Source organism: Nannospalax galili, unplaced genomic scaffold (genome assembly GCF_000622305.1).
Source record: "Nannospalax galili isolate Female #2095 unplaced genomic scaffold, S.galili_v1.0 scaffold364, whole genome shotgun sequence".
NCBI lineage: Eukaryota > Metazoa > Chordata > Mammalia > Rodentia > Spalacidae > Nannospalax > Nannospalax galili.
The window spans coordinates 2,441,627-2,463,918 of record NW_008352752.1 but is presented as its reverse complement, the minus strand read 5'-3'; the positions used below and the strand labels follow the sequence as shown (position 1 = coordinate 2,463,918).

The 22,292-nt window shown below is 37.7% G+C and overlaps 1 protein-coding gene across 8 annotated transcripts in view; it reads right to left on the bottom strand.

The window, feature by feature from the left end:
- Positions 1 to 22,292, bottom strand: part of Tbc1d5 (TBC1 domain family member 5) — a 545,935-nt gene that overhangs the window by 134,107 nt on the left and 389,536 nt on the right. For all 8 annotated transcript variants that reach the window (XM_029554511.1, XM_017802415.2, XM_029554510.1 and 5 more), the window contains one exon: positions 1,271 to 1,413. In XM_029554511.1, the coding sequence (XP_029410371.1) occupies positions 1,271 to 1,413 (143 nt within the window). The remainder of the gene's footprint in view (positions 1 to 1,270; positions 1,414 to 22,292) is intronic.

The following is a 22,292-nucleotide window of genomic DNA, read 5'->3' as shown; positions in this document are numbered from 1 at the left end:
CAATAGTTGTTTGAATTGCAAAATTTTGTGAAAATATTATCCAAAAAGATTTTTTTTCTAGAAGAGTTTTCTCACTCTCTCTTTTTTTTTGCAACTGCAAAATACACACAACTTTGAAAGGGAGATTAGTATTGAACATCCAAAACTTCCATATTTCTCACATCTACCAACGTCCTGATTAACTGTCTGGTCTCCTCAAATAATTTCCACATCCTTAAGTGATTAGTTCTGGCTCTGAAGGAACTTTCACTTTGTCTGTCAAACAGCACAAACTGTTTGATCTTTCAGTTGCGCACGTGCACACACACGTACAAAACAAAACAAAACAAAAAAATCCCAAACAAAAACACCCCCCCAAAACAAAAAACCCTCATAGTCTGGATAAAATATGGTGCTCTTATCATTTATTGTAAGTAATTTTGAGAGAATTAAAAAGTATAATAAAAATGTAAAGAATATTAGTGCTAGCAGAGCATAACAAGAACATCTGGCAGGACTGACAATCCATGAACACAGAGACCCACACAGCAATGCAGCAATCATGGTTAAGACTCATTGAATATATATTCTTTGACAAAATCCTACTCTTATAATAATAGTTCTCTATTTCCCAATTAAATCACAGCATTTTGTGCAATCTTTCCTATTTATCTGTTTTGGTATACAAATCTTGCTTTGTGGACTCTGATTATTTCTCTGAGAAGGAAAATAAGTTGAGGCATTCTGAAATCTAGAACTTGCTGGGTGGGGTACATCTTTAAGCTGGCACTGGCTTTCTGGTTGTGGCGAGCATCCTAAGGCAGATCTGCAGAGGTGGAAGCACATCATCCACTGGGCACTATATTAAGGAATGAATTTTGTTAAAATGTAACTGGGAAGAAGTCAAATACTCCATATTTATTTCTTCATTGGCAAGATACTGATATTATCAAAACAGTTCCAATGCTCTAATAAATATCCTTGAGTACTCAAAATGTGTCAGAAGGTGGAGCTCTAAACATATCTGAAATGCTGGCTTTTAAATGTGTTCCACAAACTGTGTGCAATGAGGGAATTAAAGCAGGACTAAAGTGTTTATAAAAACTGTTTTAAAGAATATCCTAATTCTTTGAGGATAAAATCAGTCCTCTCCCAATATGTACATGGTTCACTAACAGAAAGGTGTTCAGTGTTTTAAATTGACATTTCACCAAGTTTCCTGCACTAAAAAGGCAAAACATTTTTTGAAAAATCAGACAATGTAGTCAAGTGTGGGCAGTCAAACACTTACAAGCATCTCGAATGTAGAGTAACATTGCTATGAAGACATAGTCAACTAAGCTCAGGCTGAGGCCGTCGGCAAACAAGGCATCCCAGACCACCAGGAGATCCTGCAGAGGGAACTCTCTCCCAAACAGCAGCCGTACCCAACGTCTGCACAGAAACCAAACACAGATTTAGAAAACAGGACTCTGATGGTGATCTTTTCCTCATGAAACTGAAAAAAATGGTAATTTATTAATTGAGTACAGTGAGAAAATACTATATATTAAAATAGTATAATTAAAATTTGAGCAAGCATTATTTATAAAAGATAAAATACATTAAAATCTAGGGTTTTAGCTTTGAAAAGGTTCAATACTAGGGGCTGGAGAGATGGCTCAGCAGTTAAGAGCACTGGCTGCTCCTACAGACATCCTGGGTTCAATTCCCAGTACCCATATGCAGCTAACACTTGTCCTTAACTACAGTTCCAGGAGATCTGATGGCCTCTTCTGAATTTCCTGCAATTGCACACACATGGTGCACTTACACACATGCAGGCAAAACACTCATATACACAAAATACACTATTCCTATACATGTTAACATAAGCATGAGAGTTAGAAACAAGAGAAAATGTTCATATGAAATAGAGACCACAAATCCCTACAAAAAGAGAGAACAAGTATGTAGTCAGAACTGTAGTTGCCCTAAATATTTGTTGGAGGTAGGGTCAGGAATAGTTATTATAAAGGAAAATATAGTAAAAACATATTTTGGCTTTAGACAAATATATCTAATCAGTCAATCTATCTTTCTGGGAGTGCGCATCACGGTGATTTCTCTGACCAGGTAAAGGAATACAGAACAGCCATCAGTAATGAGAATGCCAAATATTGGTACGTAATTGTGTAACCTTAGCTTCCAAAACTCATAATTATGAAATTTACACCTAATCCTTTCAAGAAACTAAAGTTTGGTTTGCTATGCTTTGATCCATTTACATCTAATTTTATTTAATAGGATTACAAAATTTTTAATTAGCCTGTTTTACTAAAGAATTTCAGCAAGGCTTCTATGTCTGATGTATAGCAGAGAATTAGAAATTCAAAATTTCTGCTATAAAATATAAAAGAAATTCTTTAAAAATTAATTTTAAAAAAGATTAGTGAAGACCTTCCTTTATACAATTTGAAACCAAATATAACCACATGGGAGTTAATAAGGGAAGAAACTCAAAGGAAAATCAAATATTTTGCTTCTGGAGTATTACAGTTAAGGAGGTAACAAAGCTGTGATAAACAGTGTCTAGCCATATATATGTATCACTGCAGTTTATTAAAGATCATCTGGCCAAATACTTATTATCAATACTTATTATCAAATACTTATTATCAAATTAGAGTATTTTTTCAGAGTATTTTATTCTAGACTGATTTTTCAATTACAGCAATTACCATTTTTTCCATGAAAAAATGAAATGCTAAGGTAAGTATTTTTTGAATGTTATATATTCTGAAATTTACCTATCTTTCAAATCTTAGTGTACAACTAAAATAAGGTGTGGCTATACATAAAATTTATGTACTTCTAATTCTTACAAATTGAAAATGATAGTTACTGTTCCAAGAAGAAAAAAAAATGTGACTAAATAGGCTACTCTTCTAAATTACAAATAGTTAAATCATCTTGCAGGAGTATCAGTGGTAGACAAAGCAACAAACAAATGGAGTAAGGTATCCTGGGTATCAGACAGAGGATATATAAATATATGCATTCTTAAATGTCTAAAACCTTTAGAATGTGTTCACTCACAGTCATTCAAAGTGACACAATTGGAAGAAAAGTACACCGACAAATAAAATGAGCGCTAACACACGGCGTGGACCGTGCCGTACTACGCTCCTTAGCAGTCCGTGTAAGTCAGATTCCTGTTCTTTTCTGACAGGCATATTGTTTGGTTCACAGTGTTTAAAAATAAAGAAGAAAGCAAGCTTGTTTTTTAGAAAAAATTTATGTATTTCTATGGAAACTATTGCTCAAACTTCTCGTAAAACATCCTGCTTTACTTTAGTTTCTGCTGTACTTTAGTTTCTTAACAACCCCACAGACACCTGAACGAAGCTTTCTCCACTGCAGCACCGCATGAGCCAACTGCCATTTCTAGCCTATTACACCAAATAGGACAGTTCTCAATGTCCTTCTGTGTCAAACTGTCCACATATTTCCCATCTCAAAAACTAAACAGAATGCGGTTCTTTACAATTTTATGGTTAATGTGTAATCTTAATGTGCTGCTTTACAAATACTTCATGTTCCTCCACTGTTTTACTTTGCCAGAATCTCTGCTAAATAATTCTAGGGCAAGAACCTGGAATTAACACGTTGTCACATAGTGGGGAGGTTTAGCGGGGATGAGGAGTGGAATAGGGAGGTGGAGATTGAAAAGTTCTTTGTAAAGAGCTCTCGGCACACTTCACTAAGTGATCTACGTGATGTCTACCAAGGTCTTGTTTAAGGCACTGTAAAGCTACTGGTCACAGCACTGAGAAGCACAGGTAGAGCTACACTGGAAACACAGGAATTGATCTTGGTAATGATGGCTTAAAACAAATTCAAGAAGTGGGGGAAATTCAGAAACAGACAAGAAAAAAAATCTTTATTACTGGATATGTAGCATAGTTCACTTTCTAGAAAATTTTTTATTATCTATTTGTGTGTGTGGTGGGGGTGGACAGATTTCTCCTTCCACTGTGGGATCTAGGGATCAAACTCAGATCATCAGGTTCGTGCTGTGCTTTTATCCACTGAGTCATTTTGCCAGCCCAGTATTAATTTTATGTAAGACTTAATAATTTGTACATGTAACAACAATAAAGCAAAATACAATATTCTTGTGTTTATAAAAATATAGGAAAATTGAGGAGAAATTCTTAAATTTTTCAAGAAGAATCTTACGACTAAAGCAATGACATGGGACTAACAAGGAATTAGTAAACACAGCCAAATACACATGGCTGGAGAGGTCATAGATTCTAGAGAAAAGCCTACTTTTGCCATATCCCTAAGACCAATGTAATTTCTTACTGTATTCTAAATATGCATCCTCATGTTTACAGACAAGTGTAACTCTCACCACTCATCAAAAATGCTTCTTTTTACAACAGATGGAGACTATTACAGAGTTCCACAACTGGTCAAATGCAGGGAATAAGTGTCTGTGAGACACTTAGCCCTAAGTGCATCTAATATGTATCTACAATGCAACATCTATACATAAGATAACTGCATCTCTTAACTCTCATCAGAGAAGTTTTCTTATATAGCAAAAGGTGATTAACACTGCTGGCCAATGTGCAGAGAATAAGAGGCTGCAGAGTGCTGATCCCTGAACAGGACACCTATTTTAAACTTCTGCTTCCCAAGGCTCAGGGACCATCATGGAAGAGAGGGCAGAAAGATTATAAGAGCCAGAGGTGGTAGATGACTGACCACAAGAAAGCAGAGTTTTCCAGACAGCTGGCCAGTTACTCATACAAACTCACAGCAATGATGACAGTATGTGTAAGACCCATGCAAACTCAAACCAGACAAAATACCAGCACAGATGTGGGGAAGTGGGTAAGGAATCCCAACCCAACCTAAGGAACTTTTGGCAAGTTACTGGGGGGTGGAGAGACAGTCTGTTACAGGGATAGGACTCGGTAGGTTAATAGGCTCTAGTGGATGGACCCATACTGAAGGACACAAACCAGATTCTATGGCTGTAGGGCTGCACTGTGTGTGTGTGTGTGTGTGTGTGTGTGTGTGTGTGTGTGTGTATGTGTGTGTATGTGAAGACTACATTAGGGCTGGAGAGATGGCTCAGTGGTTAAGAACACTGGTTGTTCTTGCAGAAGACCTGGGTTCGAATCCCAGCACCACATGGCAGCTAACAACTGTCCATAACTCCACTTCCAGGAGACCTGATGGCCTCTTCTGACCTCTGCAGGCATTGCATGACATGGGTGCATTTACCTACATGCAGGCAATACATGCATACACATAAAAATAGTAAATAAAAAGAAAAATAATACATTAAATTTGGGGGGGGCAGTAAAAGGAGATATGGATAGGGGAGAGGATCTAAACATCACCAAATTATATTTTATGAACATTACAAAAATAAAAAACCCACAAAATCACTTTAATACAAGTTAGATTTAGTTCATACATACATTCAAAACAAAAACTTCCATGTACTATTTTGGTTTTCTTTTTTTTTTTTTCTTCACTGAACTAAAAGCAAAGAAATTATTTTAGTAAACTTTTATATTCTCAGAAAAGAAAACTTACTCTAAAAAAAGAGGCCTTATCAAAAGGATACATCTACAATTAACACACTTTTATTGCAGTTAAAAATATTTAGTGAGCCAGGCATGGTGGCGCATGCCTTTAATCCCAGCACTCGGGAGGCAGAGGCAGGTGGATCTCTGTTTGAGGCCAGCCTGGTCTCCATAGCGAATCCAGGCCAGCTAGGGCTACAGGGAGATGCTGTCTCAAAAAGGCCAAAAAAAAAAAAAAAAAAAAATTAGTGAGTGTTAAGTTATATTTAAGGTACCATCAGACCTTTCTTTCCCCTTACAGATAGCTTCTGTTTAATTGTGTGGTTATTGTTAATTTTGCTTTCCACATGCTACACCTGAAGACTGCTATGTTCATGTATTTTACCACTTGTGTTGATATACTAAGTCACGATTTACCAGATGTGCTTAACAGTTACTGGTCACGTAAACAAAAAGACACTCAGACGGGACAATGTTCTGTATCTGCTTTATGTTATCATTCTGAATCTCAGATTTCTGGTAATTAAGCTGCTATTCTCAGGGGCTCATTAACTACTGAGGTGTTATTGCTTGGTGAATGACCCACAGAACCACCAAGAGAAAAATCAGCTCAGGAAAATGACCAACTCGAAGTTTAAATCAACAGAGCCTAAATTCAATATGACAAGAATTATATATGAAGACATTTAAAACCTAAGTCCTCATTTCCATTTTCTTTTCTTTTACTGATTGTGTACGTTTTGGACATAGGTACGACAACTACACAACAACAAGCACTGTAGGGAAGTTACTCATTCTAATTTAACAAACATTACAAGGGCACAGTCATCATAAAAGAACACAATGATATTAATTTTTGGTTTTGTTTCTGTTCATTTGTACTCTTAAAAGTTAACAAATTTAAACATTCCATGTCTATCATGGAATAAGCAAGGAATCCAAATTCCTTTAGTATCAGGTACAAACAAAAGCCAGAATATCTGAGGTTGAATGCTTCCTTGACTGGGTTTAAGTTCTTTTTATGTTGAGTTTCCTTGTACTTCTTTTGAAATGATTTGATTATGCACACCCTGAATTCTGTGAGAATAGTCCCAAAATTATACCAAATATTTCAGTAATTATAATTAGGGCCACAAGGCATTCTCACCTCTAATTCTTATTTTTTTAAAAAATAGCAAAACATGAATGGCAAAATAAATAATTCTGCTCCAATTTCACACCAATTATTTTTCTAAAGTTTCTGCAGAATACACTATTGGAAGATACTTAACCTGTTTGGTAAGTTTTTTTCCCCCCCCATTTGTCAATTATTTCAGTTCTTAAAAAATATTTAGGATTTGAAGTATGCTTTATGGAAAATTTTGAATTGTTTGGACTCACCAAGCTCTAATGTAAAAATAGGAAGATCAGGAACTTCAAATCAGTTATTGTGCTTAAAAGAATTCAAATTTGCCAGGTGTGGTGGTACATGCCTTTAATCCCAGCATTCAGGAGGCAGAGCAGGTGAATCTCTGTGAGTTCCAGGTCAGCCTGGTCTACACAGTGAATTCCAGGCCAGCTTGGGCTACAGGTACACCCTATCTCACAGAGACACTCCCCCCCCCAAAGAATTCAAATTTACTCTCTATTTCTTGTGAACCATGGGTTGAACAGCCATGCCTTTCTGGGAACAAATGTGACTCCTATATTAACCACTAAGCTCATGTACTTGAAACCATTAAAGGGTATTTTTGACTTTGGGGGAAAATTCACTGTTCCTTTCAGAGGGTAGTACACAGCCCTTTATCAAGGAAGGTTTCTTATTCCCAAACTAAGTAAGTTCCTAATAGTTACCATGCATTTCTACTGTAATTTATTCTCCATGGCAAGTGTTTTAAGCTGTTTTATTAGAACAAATGTAATCTGTTTGCATTAGAACAAATGCGAAAATAGTCTGAAATGGAAAGTACAGCCTTGTATACCAATCGTCACAGATTTAGGAAGCAAGCTCATGAAGCATTCGCCATAATGATGACCATAATATGTTGTAAGATTATATTATTTATCATTCTCATATCCATACTCTTTCTCCCATCCTTCCTCCCCCTTTCCCTTTACTTCCTGACATTCCTCTTTTATTGGTATGCCTGTTGCTACAAGTATAGTATTCCAAAGATTAATTCTGGCACATATAACTTAGCAACAAATTCAAATAAAGTGAATGGGGATGGTAAGTCTTGCACAGTTGTAGTAACAGGACTCTCTTTGAGAGCCATCTTGCCCACTCCACAGAGGTTGCAGATAAATCTTAGCCCTGACTGAAGAGGGATTTGGATAAGAGTCACTGAGAAAGACCTTTTCTATCCAACCATGTACTTGGGCTCTGCCACAAGTGAGCTTCCTAGCTTCTCCTGGAGAAAATTACTTAGAGGTAACTATTATTGATAAATGACATAAAAGATTCAAATGCAGTTGGTATTTGAATATTGGGCAAATTAATTTCAGGCTTTGTAAACAGGGTTTTAGTCATATTACAATTTTCACTTTCAGAAAGTCTGCAAATAGATTTTGTTCTGTCATTTTGCCTTCAGGAAAAGGAATTATCAAATACAATGTTTAAAACAGGCAGAGAATTGCTAAAAATAATTGTACCTATCCTCCCTAGTCTGAAACTCATTTTTAAAAAAGTTAAACTAGTGTGACTTTTTTTTTCTAGCTGCCATCGACAATTTAAAGTACTGATGAGATCTTAACCACATTGAGTAACACTTTGAACTTGCTTTGACTATCTCTCTCAATGCATGTCTATACATTATTGAAAGCTGAGAAATACCAGAATCTATTTAGTGGTGAAGGTAAGACCAGTCATGTTTGCATAAGCTAATCTCAACTAGAACAATGACAGGAAACAAAACTCTTGTTCTGGGAGAGAGGTGGGTCAGACTCCATAGGCTGGTCTTCTGTCATCAAGAGAGCTGGATGGAACCCATTACTAAAGGGAAGCATGGGTATCTGATTTCCTTTGGCATCTAAACTCTAGCCTATAGCTTTGAGTAGGCTCTGGGATTACTTTTCATGGATCCTTTTACCTTCCTATCCTACAACGTGCCTGACCCCGTGTGTCTGCTCAAAGGTTTCTCGTAGCCCTGATGGTTGGAGGTGTCACACCCTTTTGTATTTTGTTTCCCAAGTACATTTTCCAGAAATAAAGGCACTGGTGAGGAAATCACAGCTACTGATGTTGATAAGTGTGCTTTGGTTTCTTCTCTTTGTTCAGCACATGAGAGGCTCCTTAAAGTTATTAGTGACTGTGAGGGGTACAGAGTAAGGGTGTTAGCATACCAAGAAAACTGTGTTTTCCTTCTTAGGTTAGCTTTTCTGGGACCAGGGGTTCGCTGGATAATGACCTTATACCCCCCTCTCCCCCCCTTTTTTTTTGGCACAGACTTCCTAGGGGCTCACAGAATTCTCTTCTACACTGCTCACATGTCTGCACGCTGGCTCCCATGCTAAACAGTAAGTAACCAAGGCTCCTTATCTTTCCTGGACCTTCCTCTACATTTCTGATTCACAGTCTCCTTTGTATATCCCCAACTCAGAGACGCTCTTCAATTTTACACTGGTTTTACTTTAACTGTGATCCTAGGGCCACCACTCAGGAACTTGTTAGGCAGACAGAAACTTAAGACTCTCAAAACAGTCTGCCTGGATCAGGATTTTCATTTTAATAAGACTTGCAGGTAATGTGCACATATAATAAAGTACATATTTTGGCTTTAGCCACAGGGATCCTACAAAGTGCCATGCACTGATGTGAAATGTTATTCTGTATGGACAGGAAAGGCCTGAATTAGTGTGTTCTTTTACAGCTACAGCAGCAGCTGCTGACTTTAGCACACATATCAGACTCACCTGGAAGGACCTGCCGAATCCCTCAGGGGAAGGACCCATTCCCAGAGCTTTCTGATACAGAAGATTAGGTAGGGACTGATATATATTTTCTCAACTAGTTCCCAGGGAATATTGAGTTAACTTGTATGTAGACAACATCATGAAAACGATTCAATAAGAAGTTTTAATTTCTGTTTCCCCAGCTTACTTTTGGATATGTATCTTTAAATTAGCTTCCTCTGTATATTTAATCATTGGACCAATGACTACCACATATTTAATGACTGGGACAAAACCATGGCTAGTAAAACTTTCTTTCGCATTCTATTAGCTTCTACATATATTCAGTTCTGTAAAATAAATGAGAGAGAGAAATATGAAAAGGGCCCAGCAAAAGACAAGTTAGGTCATTTTGATTTTATAGTATGATCTAAGTTAATAATAAGTAAATGCTTTTTAAACATTTACTATGAGGGATATACATATATACATAATTATAAAAAGTCATATATAGAGGCTGGAGAGATGGCTCAGTGGTTAAAAGCACTGACTGTTCTTGCAGAGGACCTGGGTTCAATTCCCAGCACCTAGATGGCAGCTATGAACCGTCTTTAACTGCAGTTCCAGGGGACTCTGAAGCCCTCTTCTGACCTCTGTGGCATTGCATGACACAGGTGCACTCACATACATGCAGGTAATACACTCATACACATAAAATAAAAATAAAAATAATAAATATAATTATTAAACAATCATATAGCTTAGAAGGGCCTCTTTAGCATGCATCATGTTTAAATACCGGTAACACACACAAACACACACACACACACACACACACACACACACGTGTGCGCTCCTTCTCTCTCCCATTAGTAAATGTGTGTGTGTGTGTGTGTGTGTGTGTTTCATTTGAAGGTTTAATGAATACTCATAAATTTGAGGTCCTCTGTTTGTGTTCTGAAGGAGGAATCCAGGGCACTATGCATGCTATGCTATACTATGCATCTACCCCTGAGTTACATCTCCAGATCTCAAGGGTCTTTGTATTTAGTCCCATGTTAATGGCCTTCTCAACTTCATATAATTTGCTCTAGTAAAGTGGAAGACATAGCAGGGCACAGATATTTAGTAAGTGCAAAAAGAGAATCTATGAGAAAAATGGCGTGTGCACATAAGGAGTAGAAAATATGGTTAACACCAGGACCCAAAGTGGAAATTTCCCACTGCCCAAGTGCAAGCTGTAACACTGGGAGCCTGGCCAAAATGGTCATCCGTTTTTTGTGTATCAATTCTGTGTTATCAATGAACCACTCTTGCCTAAAGGTTCTACATGATCAACTTGCTCAGATGGATGACTATCTCTAAAAATGTAACACAGGTTTAAAGATATTAATTCTGGATAAATACAAAGCTAAACTCTAAAAGACATTTCTCCAGTGGTTTACTTCCAGCCTCATGATGTCCTGCTGACACATAAATTACAGGATAAGGGAGTTTTTCTGAAACTTCTCAAATTTTAATGCATAGTGAAAGCGAGAAAAGCAAAGGATATTTCTTTAGAGATTGTTATGGCAAGTCAACTATAGCCACTTGTATTTAACAAAAATCCGAAGTGTTAAGAAAGTTATAATAAAAAAAAAAAAAAGGAAAAGAAAAAGAAGAGGCATGGGGCTGGCTAACTTGAAGTGGAGATCACCTATAAGTGACCTTCAGAGCACATCTGGCTATCTCTGGTTGGTCCTTTCTTGGAAGCAGGGTGTGTGTGGGGTGGTGTGGGGTAGGGTGGTGAGAAGGGTCTAGCAGTAACTGATATGTCCTGATATGGCAGGCTGGCTTCCTGTGCTTCTCATGTAGGCCTATTGTCAGGTTTGCCTTGATCACTTTCAACATATGCCTCGCTTCTTGGCCTGTACCTGTGTATAGCTTGGAATTGGCTAGTTGTAGAAATTCACAAAACTACTTCCTTGGAGAGTTCTGAAGTCCAAGAGAAGACAAGTTTGAGAGCAATGGCCATTAGAGATGTGTTTCATGCACTTAAAAAGTTTCATGGAAAATATATAGTAGTGAGTCTTAAATTCAAGATTATTAATAGCAAGTTGTGAACTCCTTTGAGCATTCAAGTTTATAAATCCTCTCCCCTGAAAAGCACACTTTCCTCACATCTATTTATGTGCCAACCCTGAAGAAGAGTTTAACTAATCCAAGGACGTTCAGTTGAGAAAGAATGATAAATACCATTCTTATTTTAGATTTTTGTATTACCATGGAATGTTTTATTCTCCTAAAAGGAATATACATTCTCCCTGTATTTAAAAGACCAGCACATCTTCCATCTTAAAGAGTGCCCAGGTCAAGTCCTTGCCTTGGAAGAACCAAGTCTGCACGGCACTGTTGGCTGAACATTCTGTAATCTGGAACACACTAGAACAATGTCTGTTTAACCTGGGCATCTAAACACTGAGGTAGAGGTAAAAAGGCAAAGTGAGCACTTGTCACTGACTTCTTTCCTGTGCTATTATCAGCCCTGACATGACTAAAAGGAAGATATCATGAAAAACAATGAAAATCTTCACCAAATATTTTTTTAAAATTTTGACTGTTTAGCAAGTACTGTGTTAGACCATAGACCTGATGTTACAATCACAATTTTCAGTGATTAATATGGAACCTATCCAAAAAAAACTTTTAATTCAATAATAATTCTATCAATCTGGCTTCCTACAGTCACTCTGCACTATTCTGTGCCCCCTCCCTACTAAATCTATCACAGAACCTGGGCATGTTCAGGGAATGGAAACTAATGGCAACATTAGCAAAATATAATTAGGAAGGTACAAACAATTTAAAACATCGCTAAATACGTTCCAAAGCCAAGTATTAATGGCTTTTGGATTATCCACCATTCGGGATTATATATGCCCTAGTTCCTCTTCATTAATGTAGCCAATCAAGAGCTAAAAATGGGCTTGGTGTGTAGCATTGTGGTAGAGTGCTTGCCTAGCATTTGTAAGGGCTTGGATTCAATTCTCAGCACCTAAAATGAAATGAAGCAGAATAAAAAGCTGAATATATCTGTATGATGGAGCTCAAGCTACAAGAAGTAAGAGCAGTGAATGAGAGACAGGAAGAAAAAGGGGAAACCTTAAAGGATTCAAAGAAGGAAAAAGGTGTTCAACCCCACTACATCCATCACACTGGGCATCTAGGTCAGGTGTAAATATTTCCTCAAATCCAAATAGAATCATTTCCTCCTGGAGGGAAAGAGGAGTCTCATAAGTCTGAAGAACCTAAGGAAATTAATAGAATCAGGAAGTTCGGAACCTAAGGAAATTTATGGAATTAGTTCAGAAAGCTACAAAATTCATGAGACACCTTCCATCCAGCTATAAAACAACTGCTGGGAAGAAGAGACTCTTGGAGTTGGCTGCAACCAGGGATGCAGCTTTCCTGAGTCATCTCCCATGCTGTGCTGGAGAGGGATATTTAGTGATGCAGCTGCCTTCGAGAAGACTGTGTTCCTAAGTAACCCCTCACCTACACTCCTGTAAGTAATCAAATAAACTTGCTGGCTCACTAAGTCAGACTTAGGGACAATCGTTTCTTTGGTCTGCCAGCAGTGCTCCCCTTGTCTTGGGCGAATATAATCTTGTTCATGTCTTCTGAAATGTCACACAACAATGAGTTTGACTGAAAAAAAGTCAAATCATCGCAAATTACTTTTCTGTGTCATGGGTATCTAAGTGAGACAACAGAGTTAAGCAGAGTTGGCCACTCCATTTTAGCTATGTTTATGCATGTCTTATGGTTTTAAAAAGGACAAATATATAGGAACCAAGGAAATAGTGTTTTCTTACGTGTGGAAGAGTACAACTCAATGTTTTAAAATAATCACACATAATTTCTCATGAGATGGTAAATATCATGTATTCATGTGTGTGTGTGTGTGTGTGTGTGTGTGTGTGTGTCTGTGTATGTGTGTGTGTGTGTGGTTATGTACATGTGCATGTGTATATGCCTGTATGGAGGACAGGAGGCAACCTTGGGTGTCATTTTTCAAGACCCATCCACCATGAGTTTTGAGACAGAATTTCTCATGGACTTGGGGCTCATCAAGTACGCTAGGCTGGCTGACCACACAGTTCCAGGGATCTTCCTGTCTCTGCCTCTCGAGTGCTGGGATTATAAGCTTGCACCAACCACCACGCCTGGCTTCATGTGTGTGTGTGTGCACATGTGAAAATTTAGGAACACACATGCCATGTGTGCACCTGGAGGTCAGAGGACAACCTTGCATGTCAGCCATCACCTTCCATCATGTTTAAAACAAAATCTCCTTTTCATTTGTCTGCTGTGTACACCAGGCTGGTTGCCCTACAAACTTTCTGGGATTCTCCTGTCTCTGCCTCTCATCTCCCCACTGGGATTACAGTTGTTCACACCGCATGTCTGGGGATCGAAACTCAGGTCCTCATTCTTGTGGAACAAACGCTTTAGCTCACTGAACCATCTCTGTAGCCCATGTCCAGCTTTTTACTTGGGCTCAGAGAACTGAACACAGGTCCTCATGGTTACGTGACAAGAACTTTACTGAGCTATCTCCCTAATTTTTTTTTTCTCTTTTTTTGAGACAAAAATGAGGACTCCCTATGTAGCCCTGGCTGGCCTGGAAATTCTTAAACAGAACAGGCCAGCTTGGACTTTGCTGTGATCCTCCTTCCTCAGCCTCCTAAATGTTGAGATACATGTGTGTGCCAAAAGTCTGGCTTACATAACTACTTTGTAGGTTTGTTTTTATTTGTTGCATGACTATTTTGATTTGTAAAAGAACAACCATGTAAAAGAAGCCTCATCTCTCTCAAAGCACTATTATCCCCACGTGGTCTATAGAATATACATACATGAGTTACCTGGGAGAAAGTATGTTTCAGATACAAAAATGATTTCTTTTTGCTGCCCTCCCAGTTCATAGTTATTGACCCAGACAAGCAGGGAAATGTAGTGCTGCCTGAAGTCACATCTCATATAAAAGCTGGCTGTAACTACTGAATACTTTATAAGGTCCAATGTTCTTTTTATTCTTTCATAGATCTCTTTAATTCTGGTTTTAATTCCTATAATGTCTAATATAGGCCAAGTATGACAGATGTCACCTTTCCACATTGATGCAGAATTACAGGACCTAGAATGCACAGCATCTACTATGCCATGTCATCTGCATGGTAACTGAGTTTTTCTGACCAGAAGACCTGGAGCTTTCTGGAGGAATTATTTTGATGAATCACAATGTGTTAGAGCATGAGAACCCCGGTTAGTTACAATACAGCAGTAATTATAGCTATAGTACCCTATAAGATTTAGAGGGCTTCCTTTCAGAGAAACTCATTAAGAGCACTATAAAGAACTAATAACTTACAAAGAAAAATTAAGTGCCAATTTTAGTCAGCTGATTTTAAAAATACTTATGAGGTCTAGAGTTGTATATAAGGTTAACGGAGAGGAGAGACGCTCAGTGAGGTTCAGTTTACTAAGGTTATGTATATGCTTACAACGTAATTTTCTGATAAAGCAACTCACATATGAAGCAGCAGAAACACCACATAATAGAGTCTAAATTTATCTTTACAGATACACTTATTTTCTTTCCATATCAGCTCCCAGTTGCCATGGCTAAGTATTGGTGTCCACATGCTCCATACCAGTATCTCAGAGGCAGAAGCACTGTTCTTCCAACAGTCTCCATGTTACTATCTCTCATGTCCTTAACTCTTTCACTCGTTAGGAATTAAATGAAAACTCTGCCACTGGAGGGAGGGGGGCATTGTTGTGCTGTCTTTCTAATTTAGGCATTTCTTTCCTTTTTACAGACTGCAAAAAGCACTTCAGTATAATAGGGCATGCATGCAGTAAGTGAGAATTTTCCTTCCTGTCCCAGATGCCCTCTCCCTGATAAGAAATCCACTTCTCTAAGTGCAGCAATGGTTTTTTTTTTTTTTATAATGGAGCTATTTTGTTGAACACATAACACCTTTTAAAAACATAGGTTGGCACTTATTGTATCATGTACCACTCCAAAACATTTGGGCATCATTGCAAATCAAAGGACACAAAAAGGTTTGCAGTGATTTTTTAAAAATGTGGTCTCTGGGCAGCAGCTACATTACCTATGAGTGTGTTCACACTAAAAGTTCTTGAACTTCACTTATACTGTCTTCACTAAATTAAAAAAAAAATTGATGCTAGGTATGGTCATACAAAGCATTCTGGGGGTTGAGCATCATAGGCTGTAGGCCAGTCTGTGCTACATAGTGAGATCGTATCTCCACAAATCAAAATGAGTCAACCAAACATACCCCTAAAAATATAACAAAAACAAAATAAACAAAAGCAAAACAACAACAAAAGAAAGAAAAACAAATTCCTGGCAAGCTCTAGCAATTTGTACTTTTTTTTTTTTTTAATAGTCTTTTTGAGACAGGGTCTCCCTGTACCCCCAGCTGTCCTGGAACTCACTATGTAGACCAGGGTGGCCTTGAACTCACAAAGATCTGCTTGCCTCTGCCTCCCAAGTGCTGGGATTAAAGGTGTGCGCCACCACGCCCGGCTTCAATTTGTACTTTAAAAATCTCCCTGGCTGATTCTGATAGAAGTTCAAGTTTGAAAGTCAGTATTTAAGGTATCTTAGAGAACATAGTCTTGGGCTTAAAAGTTGCCAGGGCCCAAGAAAATCTTTTTAGTGACTCCTAATGTTTTCCGTATCTTTTAAAGGGAGGTTCCTTTTTAGCAGTGTCCTCATTTGTTTCTCCATTGCTGTGACAAAACACTCTGACCAGTACCAACTTGGGGAGGAAAGGGTTTATTTGGCTCATATCTGCCAGGTCACAGTTTATCAGGGAGCCTAAGGTAGGAACTCAGGGCAGGAACCTGGAAGCAGGAACTGGAGCACAGGCCATGGAGGAACGCTGCTTACTGTCTTGGTCCTCTGGCTTGTGCTCAGCCTGCTTCTTATACAAAAATAGATAAACCTGTCCAGGGGTGGCACTGCCCACAGAGGGCTAGGCCTTCCCATATCACTCAAAAATCAAGAAAATACCCCACAGACATGGCCACAGGCTAGTTCCATGGAGGCAAATTCCCCAACTGAGGCTCCCTTTACCCAGATGTGTCAAGTTGACACTAAAGCTATCCAGCACAATTGACTCCTTGTCCACTTGACACAGAAACACATCACTGTTAAACCATAACCTTTCCATTTCTTATCCCCAAGATATGTTAATATCACAACAAAAGACAGTACAACCCTGAAAGTCCCATAGTCCTTAAAAAATCCAAACACTTAAAAGTTCAGTCTCTTTTACAAGTCTCTTAACTGTGGGCTCCTGTAAAATCTGAAATAAGCACTGTCTTATTTCAAAGGGAAGAATTGGGCACACCTAAGCAAAACCAGAGTCCAGCAAAGTAGCTCGAGGCTGGACATGCGGGATTCACTCACAATCTTCTGGGCTCCAAAGGGTTCTGGCAGCTCCACTTCTGACTCTGCATTCCACAGCACACACAGCTCATCTCACAGACCCAGGCCAGCTCCATTCCACACCTGCTGCTGCACTTGGTAGTCATCCCATGGTCCAAAAAGTTGGGGTCGCCACTGAAACTGAAGTTGCACCTTCACCAATGGCCTCTTCTGCCTCTCGGGATGCAAAGCCTCAGATTCTCTCCATGACCCCTTCAATCCTGGGGTGTTCACTGCAACTGAAGCTGTACTTTCACCTATGACCTTTCCTGGCCTCTCAGGGTGCCAAGCCTCAGCTGCTCTCTGTGACCCTTTCATGCTTTCAACACCAGAACCATGCAGGAGACTCTTACACATTACCAAGTCCTGCTTCCAGCTTGAGATGGAGCCTCGGGCCCCCTCTTGACAGTACCTTCTGTGTGCTGACTCTGAGGAAATACTTGCCAGAAGATTTTGCCACAGTGATGCTGATCTCTTGTTACTTAGAGCTGATTTTTCAGCCCCAGCTAACCAGCATCAATTGTCCCAGTAAAACAAAGGTTTTACTTCAGTGGGTCTGGTCTCTTCTTAATCACAGCTGATTCTTCAGCCCCAGTCCACTAGAAACCACAGATTCTCAACTCAAAATATTCCATAAACAGCCCTGATAGTCTCTGCTTCCCTTTGAAGCTTCAAAAGCCAGGAGTCCATCATCTACAACTCTTTCAGCATAATTGTTCTAAGTTCCACAGCAACAAACTCTAAGTACTCAATGGTTTTTCCAACCCAAATTTCCAAATGCTTCTACAATCCTCTCCAAAACACCAAGGTCAAGTCTGTCACAGTAATGGCCTACTCCTGAGATGGTCCCTAACTCCTAGGCTCAAGTGATCCTCCTATTTCAACCTCCTGACTAGCCAAAGCTATTGGCATTTGTTTTGTGCTGGCTAGCTTATAGTTTTAACTTCTTTTAATAATATTTTGGTGGCAGTTTTTCCTTACTCGAGATGTTTAATCACATTTGTTTCTTTCTTCAGTAATTTAAGAGTAAAAGGTTACAATTTCAAGGGTATTTTTATTAAGACAAATAGGTTCCAATCAATATGTTTTTCATTTTTCTAGAAATTTCACAACTTCAGATCTGATTTCCTTTTAGTACAAGAATAAAAAGTTGTAAAAATTTCTGTGATAGAACACCCAAGAAAAACCTATTTCAGTAAATAACTTCAAGTTTTATTGTCAAAGAATATGATAAAACATTTTCTTGTCTTTTGTTTTTTTTTTCTTGTGGCTACAAGAAATATTCTATGAATTTATCGATTCTCTACTTACAAAAAGTTTGATTATGTCAATTCAATCTAACTTACTAATGTGAATTAACCAGCTTTTCCATATTTAGTAGTGAGCCTGAGTTATTAAACATGAACTAGATGTATAAGTCACTTACTAGAATTGCATTTATGTGTACTTTTTGTTTTTCCGTAGCTATTACATGATAAATTTCGCTGATATAAATTGGTACAATGAAGAGCTCCACTATGAATTGGTAACGTTTTACTCTAAACTGCTTTCCTGTATCCCACTGAAGGCTATTTGCTTTAAATTCACTTTATCTAACATGACTCTTATCACATATGCCTTCATTCTGTTTCCTTTTCCTAGCAAACAGGTTTCCCCTCACTCTTTCTATTTTCTTTGTCTTAAAGGTGATTATTTCCAGAGCAAGGATACATCTTTTTCAAAAGTGGCTATAAATTTTTAGGTTCACAGTTGAATCAACACAGTTATACAATACTGAACTCAGTATATACCCTGTAAGAAATAAAACTGAATGAGTTTTTACCTTTTGTTTTTTACCCTTTAAAGAAGATCTCCATTTCATTTTACAATATACTGTTTCCTATATTTTTAATGCTACTAACACTTAGATGTTTGCACATGTGTCTTTAATCTCTATGTATCTATCTGATTATTACTAGTCACAGTTGCTTACACTCGGATCCTTGGTACCTGAGTATGGATATAAAGTCATCAGGTAAATTTCACTGGTAATGTTTATCACCTCTACTATTTAACATGAAGTAAAATTTTATGCTTCCTCCTCAAATATGTCTTTTTTAAAAATTTGTTGATTATTTTTGTGTGTATATCATACAGAACATCCCATACAATCTTATTCATCTATATACCTACTTCCCAAATGGCACCCTCCTCCCTCCCTGACACTGGAGCCCATGTACTCTGTCATCCCTGTTACTGTCCACTGTGTTGTCCATTCCCCAGTGCTTGTCCATCTGCTGAATTTTCTTTCTTTTTTTTTGGTCTTTTTGAGACAGGATCTCCCTGTAGCCCCAGCTGTCCTGGAACTCACTATGTAGACCAGACTGGCCTTGAACTCACAGAAATCTGCCAGCTTCTGCCTCGGAGTGCTGGGATTAAAGGCGTGTGCCACCACACCCAGCCCTATTTTATTTCTTAAAAATATGCATGACCGCCCCTTTGGAGTGGTATGCAATGGCTGATACTGAACACACATTCACATTGGAAACAACTGGATGACTGAAAAGTTGCATAAAACATGTAGACAATTAGAAGATAAGTGACAGAGCCCTGTGGATGAAGAGGAAAACAACTGTGACAGCTCTGATAATGGGCTCTGTGCCTGGAAGTTCTTTAGAGACCCAGACTAGAAAGGTGAAGCCCAAGGCAGAATGCCTGGATCTTTCAGAAAGGAGAAGACAGAGACTGTGGGCAGAGGACAATCTACAGAACATGATACCTTTAAAGACAGAAAAAGACAGAACCACCTCCTGAAACCTGCATAGGGGTCTCCTAAGTGTTTTCAGATACTAAATGGCGAACATGAAGATGAACTTTTAGGAGGCTAAGCAAAGAAAACTATCAGAAAAAGAAGTAAGACTACTATAAAATTATGGGACTGGTTTATATCTGGCCAGAAAGCACTGGGAAAAGTTGATATTTTCATAGGGAATTCATAAGGACCCCCCAAGTACTATACTTTAAAATAAATACAATTAAATGAGCTCTTGAGTGAAGGATACACCAGACCTACAATCCTAAAAGAAATCCAACAGGAAGTATCAAAACTTGAGAGAGCATATTCTCATGACTGCATAAATCTGTTTTTTTTTTTCCAGATAGCAATCCAAACTAGCCCTCAATGAATGTAATTTGCTTTATTCTCAAAAAACAAAGTAAGAACAAAAATCAAGATGATTCCAAAGAATTTCAGGACCTGCCAAAAGTAACTCAACATTCCTTTGTCAGGAGACAAAACAATTCAGAAATTCAAAAACTGTCATATTCAAAGTAGGCAATACCCAATAAAAAGCAATAAATTATAGACAGAAAAAGAAAATTGACTGACAACCATTTTAGGAAGGAATACCAGTTTTCCACAAATTCATGAAAATGTAAGAGATACTGAAATCATAGTATGAAGTCAAGAATTATCACAATTTCAAATCCTAATGAAGATATTATAAGGACTTCAGACCAGTATTCCCTGTGAATATAAGAACAAAAACACTTAAAAGAATATTAGCAAACAATTTCCAATCATATCTAAGAAGAAGTAAAACTTTCTATAACTGGAGGTAACATAATTATTTATAAATGCCCGAAAAACCTACAAAGAAAGGTTTTTAAGCTAATGAATGTTGAAAAAGGATGCATGTGCAAAGTCAGCACAGCAAGAGAAGGAATAATTGGCTGTGTGCTGAAAATGAAAAGTATCAAATTTCACTAATACCTAATAATCCCTTAAAATATACAAATGAATGAAGAAATAATTATAATTTTGTATTCCAAAAGCTACAAAAATGATGGATCAATAGACAATAAGTAGAAATATGTATGATGTTGATGGGTTAGAATAGTATTATTAAGATGTTCATTCTCCTCAAGTTGATTTTATTGATTTATTGCAATCTTAATCAAAACATCATTACATTTCTGGAAAAACAAACAGGCTAATTCTAAAATACCAATGGGAAAGCAAAGGTCTGAAAGGAACAGAAACAGTTTTAAAAGATCATGTAGAAAGGCTCATATAAAACACATAGAGCTATTATAAAAGGTAGAGGATCAAGACAGTATTAGTGCCTCAATCCAACTTACTCTTGCTAACCAAGTCAGGGGATTTAATCATGAAAGGACGGTCTTGCTCACAAATGACGCTGGAATAATATGCACTACAATGAACCTTGTTCCTATTTTTCACAAGTTTGGTAATAGTTTTAAAGGTGACAATTATAAAATGTCTCAAAAACAAGTAAGAGAAAATCCTAAATGCTGTGTATGCAAAGACTTCTTAGGATACAAAAAAGTCATTGTAAGTATTTGTTAAGACTTCCTCAAAATTAAAAATTTCCACTGAATAACAGTTAAGAAAATGAAAACACTGGGGCTAGAGCAATGGCTCAGTGGTTAAGAGCACTGGCTGCTCTTGCAGGAGACCCGGGTTTGAATCCCAGTGTTAACCACCATCTGTAATTCCAGCTCCAGGGGATCTGATGCCCTCTTCTGACCTCCACAGGCACTGTAAAAATGGGTGCACTTATATACATACAGCAAAATACTCATACACATAAAATAAAAAATAAAATTATTAAAGAAAATGAAAACACAACATATTGGGACAAAATAGAAAACATACAGGTAAAGGACTTATCTTTTGAATATATAAATAACTCTTACAATTTGATCACGATAGATAACTATCCCAAATTATAAAACGGACAAAGAGATTTATATAGTCACTTCACCAAAGAAAAGGCTTAAATGGCAAATGAAGACCAAGATGCTCAATGAAATTATGATGGAAATGTAAATTTAAATCACAATGAGACAGTACTGTACACCCATTAGAATGACTTTTTTGTTTTGTTTATTGGACAAGAGTTCCTCAATGTTGCCCAAGATGGCTTAAGTGACCAAAGACATGTCTAGCTGCACCAGGCTTAAAAGTCTCTGAAGAATAACACAACAGAGGGGCGATTGGGATAAAGTACTTGGAACTCTCAAGACACTGATGATAGTAATGCAGAATAGCACAGCATTTTTAGAAAGCAGTCTGAAAGCCATTTAGCTGTTTCTCACAATGTTAAACACATATTTACCAAACAATCAACTAATCTGTCTCCCTGGGATTCATTCAAGAGAAATATGTTCACATGAACACCTGCATGTGAATATTTATGTTTTATTCATACTTGCCCCAAACTGGAAAAACCTAAATGTCCTTAGACTGGTTAAGGGCTAAACAAATTGTGGTATATCCAAATGTTGGAATACTAGTTATCAAGTAAAAAGGTCTACTTGTTAATTTTTTTTTTGATCTTTTTGAA